This window comes from Phoca vitulina, unplaced genomic scaffold, assembly GCF_004348235.1.
Source record: "Phoca vitulina isolate PV1807 unplaced genomic scaffold, GSC_HSeal_1.0 scaffold28, whole genome shotgun sequence".
Lineage (NCBI taxonomy): Eukaryota > Metazoa > Chordata > Mammalia > Carnivora > Phocidae > Phoca > Phoca vitulina.
This window is the reverse complement of record NW_022589731.1, coordinates 11,461,320-11,475,225: the sequence shown is the minus strand read 5'-3', so window position 1 is coordinate 11,475,225 and position 13,906 is coordinate 11,461,320. Positions and strand designations below refer to the sequence as shown.

Sequence of the window (13,906 nt, the reverse complement as noted above, 5' to 3'; positions counted from 1 at the left end):
GGCCCCTTCGTGGGGAAAGTGTTTTAAGTGATGAGACTCCAAGATAGGTGAGAAAAAGCAGATCTTGCAGAAATGATGACAAGCTGACCTTGAAGGTCAGGTCCTGCAAGGGGTGGCGCATGCACAATGCTAGTAAATGAAGCAAAACCCTCTCCTCGTCATTTCTTGAAGATGGAGATTTAAAAAAAAAAAAAACCTCCTGGAGTATTTCTTACACTGGAGAAAGTTTTGTGCATTTCTGGCTCAGTCTCCTGGGCTCCAAGGAGGCAGCAATGACAGCCTGCCAGAGGGGTCTAGCCTCTGAGTCTTTTGGGTGCTGATCATCCGTGATAAGAACTTCCACTGTTTAAGTAAGCAGGACAAAACTGAGTTCCACAATGTGTAAACATATAGACATGTTGGTCCTTGCCTTCCACATTCTTACTGTCCAGAACGGAAAAGACTTGTGGGGCAAAAAGGGATTTTCAGGTGTATCTGACTGCGTAACAGGCATCACCCTAGAAAGTTCTATGTGTAAAATCAGAATTGAGTCCTGTAAAGGACTGTGGAGGTTTGCTTTTTAAGGAATCTTATAAATGTATAAAGTGGGGCGCCTGGGTGGCTCAGTCAGTTAAGCATCCAGCTCTTGGTTTCGGCTCAGGTGATGATCTCAGGGTCGTGAGATGGAGCCCACCATTGGGCTCCGTGCTCAGCACAGAGTCTGCTTGAGATTTTTTCTCTCCCTCTGCCCCACCTCACGCTCGTGTGCACGCGCTTGCGCTCTCGCTCTCTCTCTAAAAATAAATAAATATATCTTTTAAAAAAATGTATAAAGGAAAGAGACTCTTTATGAAGCAATAATTACGCCTTTATTTATCTCCATGGTTCATAAACTTGGCTGCACATTAGAATCTCCTGGGAAGCTTGAATAGCTCCTGGAGCCTGGACCACACCCAGAGCAATTCCAGCAGGATCTCTGGGAGGTGGACGCAGGCATCAGGAATTTCTTTTTTTTTTTTAACTTCCCAGGTGATTCCATTGTGTAGCCATTGTGAAGAAAATCACTGCTCTTCTGTTTGTAGCCATGCCCCTGAGTGGGCATTAAGTGTATTAAGTGTACTGAACGCAGGCATACTCTTCCAAGTCAGCAGGAAGGTGCTTTCCAGAGCATGACAAACCGGGGTCAGGACACAGGACCCTGCTGTGCTTGCAGAAGCACCTGGCAGAGGAGATATGTGGATCCATGGAGACATTTGGGCTTCCTACATCCATACAATGGAATACCGCACAGCAATCAAAAAGAGCAAACTTCTCATCCATGCAACAACATAGATAAATCTCACGTGCTTTATGTTAAGGAAAAGGACTAGACCACAAAGGCTATGCAGGTTGCCAGGGGAGGAGAAGGAATGAAATATTTCCATAGGGTGAATGAACCTTGAAATTGTTAACGCACCGTGAAAGAAGCCATTCCACAGAAGGACACATATTCCGTGACTCCATCTATGTGAAATGTCTAGAATTGGCAAATCCATAAGGATACCATTGTCAGCGTACTTACTGCCACTAATTTAAACACTTCAAAGTCATTAAAATGGTAAAGTTTATGTTATGCGTCTGTTGCCACTGTAAAAAAACAAAGAAGAAAAGCCACTTATTAACATGCCAGGCACTCAGCAGGTGCTTGGCAAAGGCTGGCTTGGCACGTGGCACTTGTGAAGAAAGGGGACTTCGGCCTGATGTGTCCCTTCTTAGGTGGAACAAAGGGGCATGTTTTCCAAAAGCTCATTCTTGAGAACTTGAGGATTCGTCTGTGATCGGGAGGAAGGGACTCGGCATTTTCTGCCCTCGGTTGCAACTACGTGGTGCTGGTGCTCGTCACAGAAACTTCTCCCACGTTGTTCACTGTGGTTGGTCCCCAGCAGTTGGGTTCACACGGATAATATGCCCAGTGACTCCATCTTGGGAACTGTTGGGGCAAGGAGCGGGATGCATGTCTTTATACTTAAAGAAGAGGTCTGTTTAGTTTCATGTTTGGAAGGAAAATCATGCTCAATCACGGGTCTTCAGCAAATGCAGCTGAATAAATAAAAATGTGCGCATAAAACAGCAGGGGAACCATGAAGAACAGCTTTTTCGGCATGTTGGGAAGACATTTATGGTTGGGAACCTAGTGACCAAAAAGCAAGACTGCCTCAAGATGAGAAAAACCGGGGGAGGAGGTCATCTGGAGGCAGAGCTTGGCCATGGCCGAGGGCGATGAATCGAGCAGTTGAACCGCCCAGCTCTGCGTGGGCCTTAGAAGCCCCGAACAAGAATCTTATTGATGATTTGTCAGACCCTGAGCAGACAACTCTGAACTTTAACAGAGCCAGGATGGAAAGCCTGCACAAGGGCCTACAGTTTCCAGAATGAACAACACACTTATTTTTCCCTCCCTCTGCTGGAGGACGAGAGACAGACCAAAATGAGAAGGGGGGAGGTGTTGGGGGGGAAGGGAAATGGGACGGATGCCTTCCAGAGGCTCAATGAAATGGCCACATTCCTCCGAGCTCTGAGGGCTGAAAAATGTCACCAGGGTTGGCACAAATGAGGGCCCTGCTTTTGTTGATTGTTATTTCCGAGAGTCTGGAGCTGTGGCCTGTACGACCACAGGAGAATCCCTGGTGTCTGCTGCGCTTAGCACCTTGTCAGAGCCCCAGACATTTCTGCAAAGGCTGACCCTCGACCGGGAAGCGCTCCTGCCCAGCCGGGAATACAGACCAGGCTCACATGGAGATGCCCGTGAACTGGCTTTGGCAGGGAGAAATGTCGGGAGGCAGAAGCTGATTGCTGCTGGTCATGGGCCGCTCTGGATGCAGAGCTAGAGAGGGACAGAAAGGACATCCCAGCTTTGTGACTCGGGGTCCTGGTCCTGTGTTTCTTCAACTCTGGTGCTTACCCTTCACCTAGCACAGCTGTTTTAAGAGGAAGAATGGGGGGTGTCTCTGCTTTCTTGATGCTCCCCACTACCACCACCCGTCTGCCTGGCCTGTCGGTTCCCACAGGACCACAGGCCTGTGTCTGATGGCATTCTGCAGTTCTCTGTCACCCAGGGCATCTTAAGTCCCTGCATCTCATGGAATTATCCCCTTGCCTCTGCATACTACTCATCTAGAGCCCCCCACTGTCGCTTTGCCAAGCATGGTGGAACAGGAGACAGGGGTCATGATCCAGATAAACCTCCCTGACTTCTTGGGAACGGCTCCAGCCGAGGGACTTGGGCGTACTTGGATTTGAGCCCCAGGGCCACCACTAACTGCGGATATGGGCCTCAAGAGCCCGTTCCCATGCCGTGTGCTTGCAGGGTGGTTGGGAGAATTGGGAGTGGTGGGATGCAGCGTCCTGCGTGGTCCCTGGGTGCCATGATTAGGTCACACCCTTGTCATTCTCATCTGCACTAATAATGGTCCCTTGCCCGCCCTTGCCTCCCCTCCTGGTCCCCTGGTCCGCTTCCATTGTCCTCCCTACTGTTGGCAGAGTTATTCGATCTCCAGGCTGTTGGAAGAACCTTGTGCATGGCCCTCCCACGGCATTGCCTAGAGGTCCTGCGGGATAAAGCCTGGACTCAGCAAAGCAAATCAAGCCTTTATGGTCTGCCTGCCTGATCTAATGTCACAGTTCTGGCCTTGGAGCCCGCCATCCGCCCCCCCATGTGCCATCTGCCCGCCCCCCATGCCCCGTGTGCCTCGATGTACAGAGAGACCTGTGGTTTCTCGAATACCCCGTGTGCTTTCAGTTCTTGAGTTGTCTGAACATCTCTTTCCCTTTTCCTAAAATGCCTCTGCCTCTTCCCAGGAAACTCCTATTCATCCTCAGTGGCCGGCTTATAAATTCCTCTTGCAGATAAGCCCCGAGTGTGTCTCGTGGCACCTTCCTGATCCTTGGACACATTCCTGAATCACTTCTCTGCTCACCCTGCGTATTCACTGGGCCTCCGTCCCCAGACATGGAGCTCCTGGAGAGGCTGGGGGACCCCATCTGGGTCAACTTTGTCTCCCCAGAAGTAGGCACGACACTCTTTACCCTTTGGCCCAGTACATATTTGCTTGTTTGAAAATAAACTAAAGCTGTTTTCCAGGAATCAGGCAGCTTTGGGGAACAGCTGAGGATGTGAAACTGAAGAGACACTGGAGTTTTCGTGCTTTTTTCTTTTTTGTAAGCGGAAGTAGCAGCAGTAACAGCCTGGAAGGGTTCAGAAGGTCAGGAAAAGCACAGCTTGAGATCCTAGCTGCTTTGCAAGGCCCGTTCACTTTTCCACATCCCCTGTAGCCGAGTTCAAGGCTCGGTGTCATTTCCTCAGATTTATCCTTTGTTTTCCCTGCTTCGACTTCTTTAAACTCACTGCTTTTTAGCCTGTCGAGTTCCTGCAGCCAACAGGAAAGTCATGAATAGCTGTTCAAAAAAATACTCAAAACCAAACAAAAACAACCTAAGGCCTTACCCTACTGCACCTCTTCCCAGAAGCCTTCCAGGCCTAGGATTCTTGCCTGATCTCCTCTCACTCTTTTTGGTGTGAATTTTTGGTGGCTTGCCTTGGTCTGTAAATCTCTTCCCTTGGGCTGGTCTTGTTCTGCCTCTGAGCTTGCACAAGGCAAGAACCACCCTGTCCTGATCTCCATTTTAATTTCCTGGTTGGTTGAGGCCGAGGGCCCAGCTAAGTGCTGGGCACATCCTGGGGTCCCATGGTCTCGATTGGTGGGTTTTGGGAGCTCTTGCTGGTGCCCTTTCAAATCCCACTCCATTAAGAGTCTAGTTTTAAGTAGACCAGGCAAAAGCCGTTGGCTTCTTGGAAACCCACTCTTTCCAATACTGAGAACAGGGCAAGAGACTCTGCTGTTGGCCCAGGGCCCTTTCCCAGGCAGAACTGCCCAAACGTGGCTTCCTTCTTGCCTCATCTTGGCTCTCACTCACCATCTATCCATCTCGTCACTGGCAGAGACAAGGGCCACCTTCCAACCCGCCTCCAGGCCTGGGAGCCAAGCCACCACTGACCGCATGCAGCCTCTGAGCTGCTCGCTGCATTTTACCTTCACTTGGCTTTTGACAAGCCACAGAGGAGTGGACACCTAGACCTCCGTGGAGCTTGCTTCGTTCTTCATCCTTTACCAGGACCCTGAGAGGGAGAGTGGAGGGTTCTCTGCTGCTTCTCCGGCTTTGGCAAACTGGAGTTTCCTTCAGGGGTACCCCTGCCAGGAAGAGAGCGCTCTCATGACACGAGGCATGTGGGCGAGCTGGCTGACCCCTGTGTTCGATCGGAGAGTCACATGGGCTGGCACTGCCCTCCTCTGAAGCAAGCAAATCCTCACCCCCTTCCCTTCTTCCAGCTCTCCCGCAAGTGATGGCAACATTCATTCCAGGGAGTTTGATTTTGTAGCAATGGGGTTCAAAGGCTACTACCAAAATGAGGTCCAAGGAGGTGTTTGAACAGAAAGAGGCCGCTGGGCTCTCCTTTAGAACCAGGAGAGCACGAGGGCTTCTTTTTCTAACGAAGGGGGTAGGGGGTAATCTGGGGCTCTTGTTCAATCCTAGGGAGCTGGCTTTTGGGGGATGTTGGCAGAATGCCCTACATGGATGGAGACATCCAGCGGGCTGTTGCCAGTAGCTCAGTCTTAAGAGTCAGACAGCAGGCGAGCTCTCTACCATGAGCCATGTGGGACCTTCTGGGCCTTCTCTGGGCCCTCAGACCCCTGTCTACAAAATGGGCATAACCATGCTTAGCTCTTCAACTTGTGAACTAGCAGGTGCCTAATGAAGTCATTCATTTATTCATTCATTCCATAAACATTCATTCAACACAGTGTAGGTGCCGAAGGTATAGGACAGATTCTTCTCATTGAGCTAATAGATTTTGTCATTTGTGTTTATAACTTTGTGAAATGGGCAGGGCCTACATGGCCTTCTCCACTTCCCAGGTGAGGAAACGAGCTTGGAGAGATTGTGTGACTGCTCCGCGTTCCCACAGCAGGTGGTACGGGACAAGTCAGGGCTTCTTGCCTCTGCTGTCTTCGGGAGCAGGGCCCTCAGGTGTGGCTCTGGCTCTGCATCTAGACCCACGGTTCTCAGTGTTGGCTGCACACTGGAATCACCCGAGGAGGCTTAAGAACTACTGATGCCTGGGGCGCCTGGGGGGGCGCAGTCGGTTAAGCATCCGACTCTTAGTTTCCGCTCAGGTCCGGATCTCAGGGTGGTGAGATCGAGCCCCACATCAGGCTCTGCACTCTGTGTGGAGTCTACTTGGGATTCTCTCTCCCTTTACCCTATTCTGTCTGTCTGTCTCTCTCAAATAAATAAATCTTTAAAAAAAAAAACAAAAAAAACTACTGACTGACTCCTGGGTTCTACTCCCAGAGATTCTGATATCATCAATCTAGGGCGTGGCTTGGGTATCAGGATTTTTTTTAAAGCTCTCCGGGTGACCCCATGCAGCCAGGGTTGGAAAGCACAGTACAGAACCTCAAGGAGCTGGCTGCCATTCCTGAGCATGTTCTGGAGAGCCAGGTGGGCAGCAGAGCCAAGATGATGACCCCATCAGCAAATGCAGCATCCTATTCTTAGTAGAGATTAGATCACAAATAGCAACAACAGGGGCGCCTGGGTGGCTCAGTCGGTTAAGGGTCTGCCTTTGGCTCAGGTCATGATCCCAGGGTCCTAGGATCGAGCCCTGCGTCGGACTCCCTGCTCAGTGGGGAGTCTGCTTCTCTCTCTCCCCCCTTCTTGTGCTCTGTCTCTCACTCTCCCTCTCTCAAATAAATAAATAAAATCTTTTTTTTTTTTTTTTAAGATTTTATTTATTTGACAGAGACACAGTGAGAGAGGGAACAGAAGCAGGGGGAGTGGGAGAGGGAGAAGCAGGCTTCCCGCTGCGCAGGGAGCCCGATGTGGGGCTCGACCCCAGAATTCTGGGATCATGACCTGAGCCGAAGGCAGACGCCCAACGACTGAGCCACCCAGGCGCCCCAATAAATAAAATCTTTAAAAAAAAACCCAAAAAACAAAACAAAACAAAAAAACCCAAACAGCAACAACAGCAGTGGTGAATGCCCTGCACCTACACTGTTGTCCTCTGCACTAGCATCTCTGCAAGGCGGTTCCAGTGAGAAACTGACAAGCACTTCTCCAATGGTGGAGCCAGTTTGATACCTTGAATCCATGGGACCAGAGCCCTTAGCCAGCTTGGGAGTGATGCTGGACTCAGTTTCAGTTGAGGTGGCTTATTTACTGAAGAAACTCAGGAAGGTTTTATTTTTCTGTTTGCGCAGCCGTGGCTTCTGATGGGTCGTCCATATTTCTGCAGGGGCAGCATAATCACTGTTGAATCACCTTGGAGTGACTCTGTTTCCTTGTCCTTGGGGAAAGGATGAACGATTGGGTCAACCACAGCATTTCTTTCGATGGTTATAGGTTTGATCTGTGTTCAGGTTCTCCAGACCCTGAGCTGTCCTGATTGACTTTTGGTCAAGGAAGCAATCCTGTCTCCAGACTCTCATGGCTTGATGGGCTCAACTGGGCTGTCTGGCCACTGTCGCTCTAGCAAATGGTAGACCTGCAGCTTCAGCCAAGGTTATCCATCTCAAAACCAAGGGCCTGTTTTCCTCTCCCCGGGAATCCCACCTTTTGGCTGGGCCCCCAGGTGCTTCCAGGCCTTCCCCCACTCCCTCCCCCTCAGGACCACAGGGCCCAAGGTGAGGTGAGGCAGGATCTGGGGGTGTTATCTGAGCTGGCCCTTTGGAGGGAAGGCAGCGACTATAAAGGGTTCTTCTCTTTTCCGTCTCTAGCCCTGGAGCAGCTGTTAACAGAGCTGGATGACTTCCTCAAGATTCTCGACCAGGAGAACCTGAGCAGCACAGCTGTGGTGAAGAAGAGCAGCCTGGCTGAGCTCCTCCGGCTTTACACCAAAAGCAGCAGTAAGTGTGGCCCGGGGGCCTCAGAGAGGTCCGCATGGGAACAGAAAGATAGTCACGCTCGGGCTGCCACAACAAAGTCCCCCCGACGCGGTGGCTTAAAGAATAGAAATTTGTTTTCTCAGTGTTCTGGAGGCCAGAAATCTGAGATCAAGGCTTTGGGCAGGGTGGCTTCCTTCAGGGGCCTCCCTCTCTGGCTATAGATGGCTGCCTTCTGTCTGGGTCTTCACACCATCTTCCCTCTGTGTGCGTGTCCACATCTCCTCCTCGTACAAGAATACCGGTCATGTTGGATCGGGGCCCACCCTGGTGGCCTCCTTTAATGTTGATTACCTCCTTAATGACCCTTTCTCCTACCAGAGTCACATTCTGAGGTATCCAGGGCGGGGACTTCGTAGATGAATTTGGGCGGTGGGGGAGGGGAACGCAGCTCATCCCATCACGATAGTGCAGGAGTGATGTGACCTGGATGCGAGCCCCAGACATCTCTGAACACTCAGCACGGCAGCCCTGAGTGTGGTTTTAAAGTGTTTTCGAAGCACTTTTCCTTACTCGTTCAAAGGAGAGAAGGGCTAGTAAACAGTTCGAATAAGAGCCAACGCTTAATTGAGCATTTCCTACCTGCACGCGTATTAACTTGTTTCATCTTCGAGTCACCCCTGAGGTTGGTGCTCTTGTTACAGATTACAGATGAGGTCTGGAGAGCTGAAATCACTTGCCCCGTGGCCCAAAGGAAAACGTAGTTTTAAAGCTTGTAGCTCACAGAACTCTTGAGTGCATAGGGGTTTTTTTTCCCTATCCTTATTGAGGGAGATTTTATACACACTCAAGTACATAGATCTTAAGCATTCAATTCAGTGAGTTTTGACAGTAGTAGACACCTGTGTACCTACCACCCAAAACAAGACAGAGAACGTTTTTATCATTCCAGAAAATTCTTTCTTGCCCCTTCCCAGCAAATTCCTCCCCGCCCCCACCCCCACCCCAAGGTAACCATTGTTCTGATTTCTCCCACCATGCATGCGTGGTGTTCACGGGTTTGGGCTGTGACGAGTAATAAGGCTGCCTTGAACGTCCTTGCACAAGCCTTCTTGCGGGCATATGGTTCCATTTCCAGTACACTCAGATTTTCTTTTTTAAAAAAAGCCTTCTTGTGAAGTCCTGACAGTTTAGTTGAGTCTATTTTTATGTCGGATGTCTGAGAACTGGAAGTGATATTTTGGGACAGTGAGGGACCATAAGAGGGCATTCGATCCCTCTGCCTGGCGGCAGGAGCAGCTAAAATGCATCCCGAGGAGGGAAGTCGGCCGTCTGCAGCCCTTGCCGCCAGGAAACTCTCCCTCACGTCCAACCTGGACCCACCGTGCTACGTTTCAGGGTCGCTTTTCCTTTTCTTTGTTCCCTTTGAAACTAGTTTTTATTCTCTGAGTGAGACAGAAGTCCTAACGCTGAGGCATGTGCCGTCTGCCTGGCAGCCTTGTCTTCTGCGGGACGAGCTGGCTCTCTTAGCCTTCCGTGAGAGGCATTTTCCTGGAGCCCATTTGGGGCCTTTGCCGTTCCCCCGGCCACCCTGGGGTTCCCAGGCTCCTCCCGGCTCCGTGGCTGGTCAGCAGCGCATCAGAGGTGGGAAGGCTAGGTGGGAAATGCACATGACCAAGCGGGTGAGTCAGAGATGAGTCACCCCGAGGCAGGATCTATGAGTCCAACTCTTTAAGAAGCACACTCCCCGACCGACCGTTTGGATGTGCTCCGACTTGGGATGTTTAATGCTAGACAACACCTCCATTGGGAACTGGAAGACCCATGGGATGGGCTCCGACCCCTGGTTCTTGGTTCTGATCACTCTCTCTGGGCCCCCTGGGTGGGGTCCCTCTTTGGGTTCCTGTGCTGGGTAGCTTCCTGTAGGATGAGCTTTGTTTCACCCCAGATCTTTGCATGTTCTGCGCTGATAAAGTCGGGCCCTCCCCCCACCCTCGGCGTCCGCGGCTTGCAGGAGGCGCCCCCACGTGAATTGCCCACAGTGCACCACTCAGACCACCGGAAGTGCGTGCACAGCCTTACCGAGACCCGTGGCTGCCCCTCCTGTTCTCAAGGCTGGTGTCCATTCTGGTCCTCTCCGTGCTCCCTTTGCCAGCACAGTGCTTAAAGCAGCAGCTGACAGCTTTTGTGCACATCCTCTGTCCTGGCACGGGGCCTAACGTAGGAGGCGGATGATGCCACCTAGTTCCCATCCCAAGTCAGCGAGAGAGATGTTGTCCTCATCTTCTCAACAAGAGCGTGGAAGATTTGGAGAGTCGCTTCTTCAAGGCACACGGCTGTGAGTGGCAAAGCCAGGGCTCGGGCGTGGGCAGGCGGCCCTCACCGCTCTACCCCCCTCATCACCCCGCGTTCCAGATTCACCTGCACCAGCAGTAATTGCGCTACCCAGGACAGAATCCGAAGCCCCCCTGAAATCAAAGCATTTGTCTTCCTTCTCAGTCTCCCAGGCCCGTCTTCCTGTCTATGTTCCAGAAAATTAGCTCAGCTTGATGGGACTTGTAGGTGGAGGCAGGCTGATCATTTTGAGATAGCCTGTGGTCTACATTGGCTGAGCTGTTGTTTACTCCCACACATTTTGGGCAGAGTATGAGAGAGAGGGTGTGTGTATGTGTGTTTACCCTTTTCAAATTGTCCATTTGGGTTTTCTGATCTTTTATTGTATGAGCGTAACGAGAATTTTCTATTCTCTTTGCCTTTCATCTGGATGGTGAGGTCAAGGCAGGGTTTGAGGTTTGTTTATCAGGAGCCTGTTATTTGTTCCCTGTTTTCACCTGAGAGGGCCGTGGGTCTCCCAGTGCCCTGCTCAGAGACTCTGGGAAAGTGTCGGCGGGGGGGAGGGGTGCCCCTCGGATGGGAAAAGCTGCTGATGTTCTGTCTATCCAGCTGTAGCAAAGAGGGTCCCTGTCCCTCGTCCCTACTCCTCATCCAGTTCTCTGGGAAAGACCACGCCCTGCACACAAGGGTCATTACCCAGGAGCCACACGCTTACTCAGAGCACGCTGAGCTCTCCTTTCTAACCATACCTGTGCTGTTATTCCCCACATGCTTGTGTTAACTATCCCATGGGCGTCTGTGTCCCCCACCAATGTTGGGCTGATAAAGGTAGAGACAGTGTCTTCTATTTCGTTCTGTGCTGTATCCCCAGCACCTCCCATAGTGCCGGGTGCTCAGTGCACTTCTGAAAATGAATAAAAGAATGATAGAAAATTCTCCAACCCAAGGCTACTCCTTCCCAGACACGGGACAGCTCAGCAGTCTCCCATTATAGGGCCAAGTTCACTGGGCATTTCCCAGGATTGCAGACGGTTCTGGGAGCCTCTTACTTACCAACCTAGATGGTCCTGAAGTAGCACCCTGAGAATCAAAGCCTGACCAACCACAGCCTGCAGCAGAGTGCCCAAGGCGGGAATCGCAGCCTTGGGAAGTGGCTGGTGGTGCTCATTTTCTCTGCAATTTACAAGCTGCCGTCTTGGGGAGGAAGCACCTGCCCAAAATCTAACAGTTAAAACAATGACAATAATATCTTGTCTTTTTCTTTTTCCTTTTTACAGGAGCGTGGGCTTAGTCAACAGTAAGAAAAAAATAAATGAACATAAGATGAACATTGTGCTATTACATTCCTTCAGTTCCTATTTTGATCTTTATCGGCATCATCTGAATATTTTTATGTAGTCGTGGTTTGCCTCTGTATTCGGCTTTACGTTATTTTTACATTTAGAATTGCTGCCTGTGCACATTTCCATGTGCTGACAGTTCCCCTACTTTTTCTTCTTTTGCTATTCTGAAACATGATTCAATTGTAAGTCTTAGATATCTCTGTAATAGTGGACATAGAGCTACTTTGTTATTTTTCACAGTTCGGTAGTATCCACGGATGGATGAACAGTGATTAGTGGCATTAGGTTTTGTAATTAAAAAAAAAAAAAACCTTATACGGGGCACCTGGATAGCTCAGCTGATTGGGCATCTGCCTTCAGCTCAGGTCATGATCTCCGGGTCCTGGGATCGAGCCCCACGTCCGGCTCCCTGCTCAGCAGGGAGTCTGTTTCTCCCTCTCCCTCTGCCCCACCCCCTCACTCATGCTCTCTGTCCTTCTCTCTCAAATAAATAAAATCTTTAAAAAAAAAAAACCTCATACAACCTTACAATAAACATCCTCAAAATTTTGTTTACAAAATTTTATCTTTATCTTTAGGACAGATTTCTGGCAGTGGAAATGATGGGTTAAAGACGATGAACACTTGAAAAAAAAAAAAGAATATGAACACTTAAATTATCCTCCAAAATCTCTTCCAAGTTTATCTTTAGGACAAATTTCTGGCAGTGGAAATGCTGGGTTAAAGACGATGAACACTTGGAAAAAAGAAAAAAAGAATATGAACACTTAAATTATCCTCCAAAATCTCTTCCAAAATGTCTGTGCCAATTTACACACTCTCTAGTAATCCATCTATTTTTAAAGGTGACTGTTGTTATACATGTTGATGTGTGATGTTTTTTTCAACTTTTCCCATTATCGAGCCTTTGGGCCATTCCCCATGGTTTAGGCTGTCATTTTTAATCTTTGTTAGTTATCGGGTTAACTTTTCCAAGTTCCTTAATATTTGAGTTTTGTACCCTTGGAAACTTAAGAGTTTGGTAAAAACAGGCAATGTGCATCACAGTTGTTTCCCATGCTAGGCAGACAAGGCATGTTTTGCTGTTTTGCTCAGAATTACACGATTAATGGCAGAGCTTGCTGCCCGCCCCTGCAGGGCACTCTTCTTGTGTGCTCTCTGGAGGAGGTACTGACCCGGCCCCTCTGGCTCTCACTCAGTGGAAGGGTACCAGTTGTAGTTACTACATTAGACCTCATAGTTCCCTCCCATGGACTGCTGCAGGATGAGGTGATGTTGCTGACGGGTCCTGGCAGGGCCAGGCACTGGGGTGGTGATCCCGCAGGCTGAGGGCAGAAGACCCCTCTGGCTGTGTCCTCCCCGTGTTCTTCTGGGTTTTCAGGGCTCTGTTTTTGCAGGCCTTTGGGCTGGAGGCTGGGTGGTCTGTGGCACAGGTCTGACACTGAACTGCCTCCTTTACCCGGGTTTGAATGGGTCCCCTCGCTGGGTAACAGTCTCCAACCAGTGGAGCCACATGTTTCTAGGAAGTGCAAATTAAGGGGCAAAAAAAGAAATGCAGGAGGATTTCTAAGAGGAGGAGCATTAGGATGAGCTTCCTCTGCAGTCTTCTGAAGAAACGGTCTTTGGGGCCTAAGAAACTGAGCAGTGTTGGGAGACTAACATTTCTCTGCCCAGACAGGTGCTGGAAAGGTAGCCTACACAGAAATGATTTTAGGGGTGTGTGGGTGGCTCAGTCGGTTAAGTGTCTGCCTTTGGCTCAGGTCACGATCCCAGGGTCCTGGGATCGAGCCCCGTGTTGGGCTCCCGGCTCAGTGGGGAGTCTGCTTCTCCCTCTCCCTCCGCCCCTAACCCTGCTTGTGCATGCTCTCTCTCTCTCTCTGTCTCTCTTTCTGTCAAATGAATAAATAAAATCTTAAAAAAAAAAAAAAGATTTTAAAAGAGGGAAGGGCTATGCTGCTGTAAGGTGCAATCTACAGGGTAGAGCAGGTGCCAGGCAGGGCTCCACTTTCAATTCCCAGCACACTCACCCCTCCAAACCCAGAGCCCACGATGTGGGGGTCTCAGGCCCCCACAATGGCATGGGAACTAAATTTCCAGATCCTCAGTGTGACCTACCTTACAGAGACATCACTCTGATGAGCCCAAGCAAGTAACTCAGACTAGGGTGAGAATGATGGATATGAAATATTTTACAATTTATTTTCTTTTTTCTTTTTTTTTTAAAGATTTCTTTATTTAGGGGCACCTGGGTGGCTCAGATGGTTAAGCACCTGCCTTCGACTCAGGTCGTGATCTCCAGGTCCTGGAATCAAGCCCCACGTGGGGCTT

At 50.0% G+C, this 13,906-nt stretch overlaps 1 protein-coding gene across 9 annotated transcripts in view; it reads left to right on the top strand.

Annotated features, from left to right (window-relative positions):
- The window catches only part of AFAP1L2 (actin filament associated protein 1 like 2), a 97,467-nt gene that overhangs the window by 50,243 nt on the left and 33,318 nt on the right, over positions 1-13,906 (top strand). For all 9 annotated transcript variants that reach the window (XM_032423106.1, XM_032423107.1, XM_032423111.1 and 6 more), the window contains exon 2: positions 7,797-7,925. In XM_032423106.1, the coding sequence (XP_032278997.1) occupies positions 7,797-7,925 (129 nt within the window). The remainder of the gene's footprint in view (positions 1-7,796; positions 7,926-13,906) is intronic.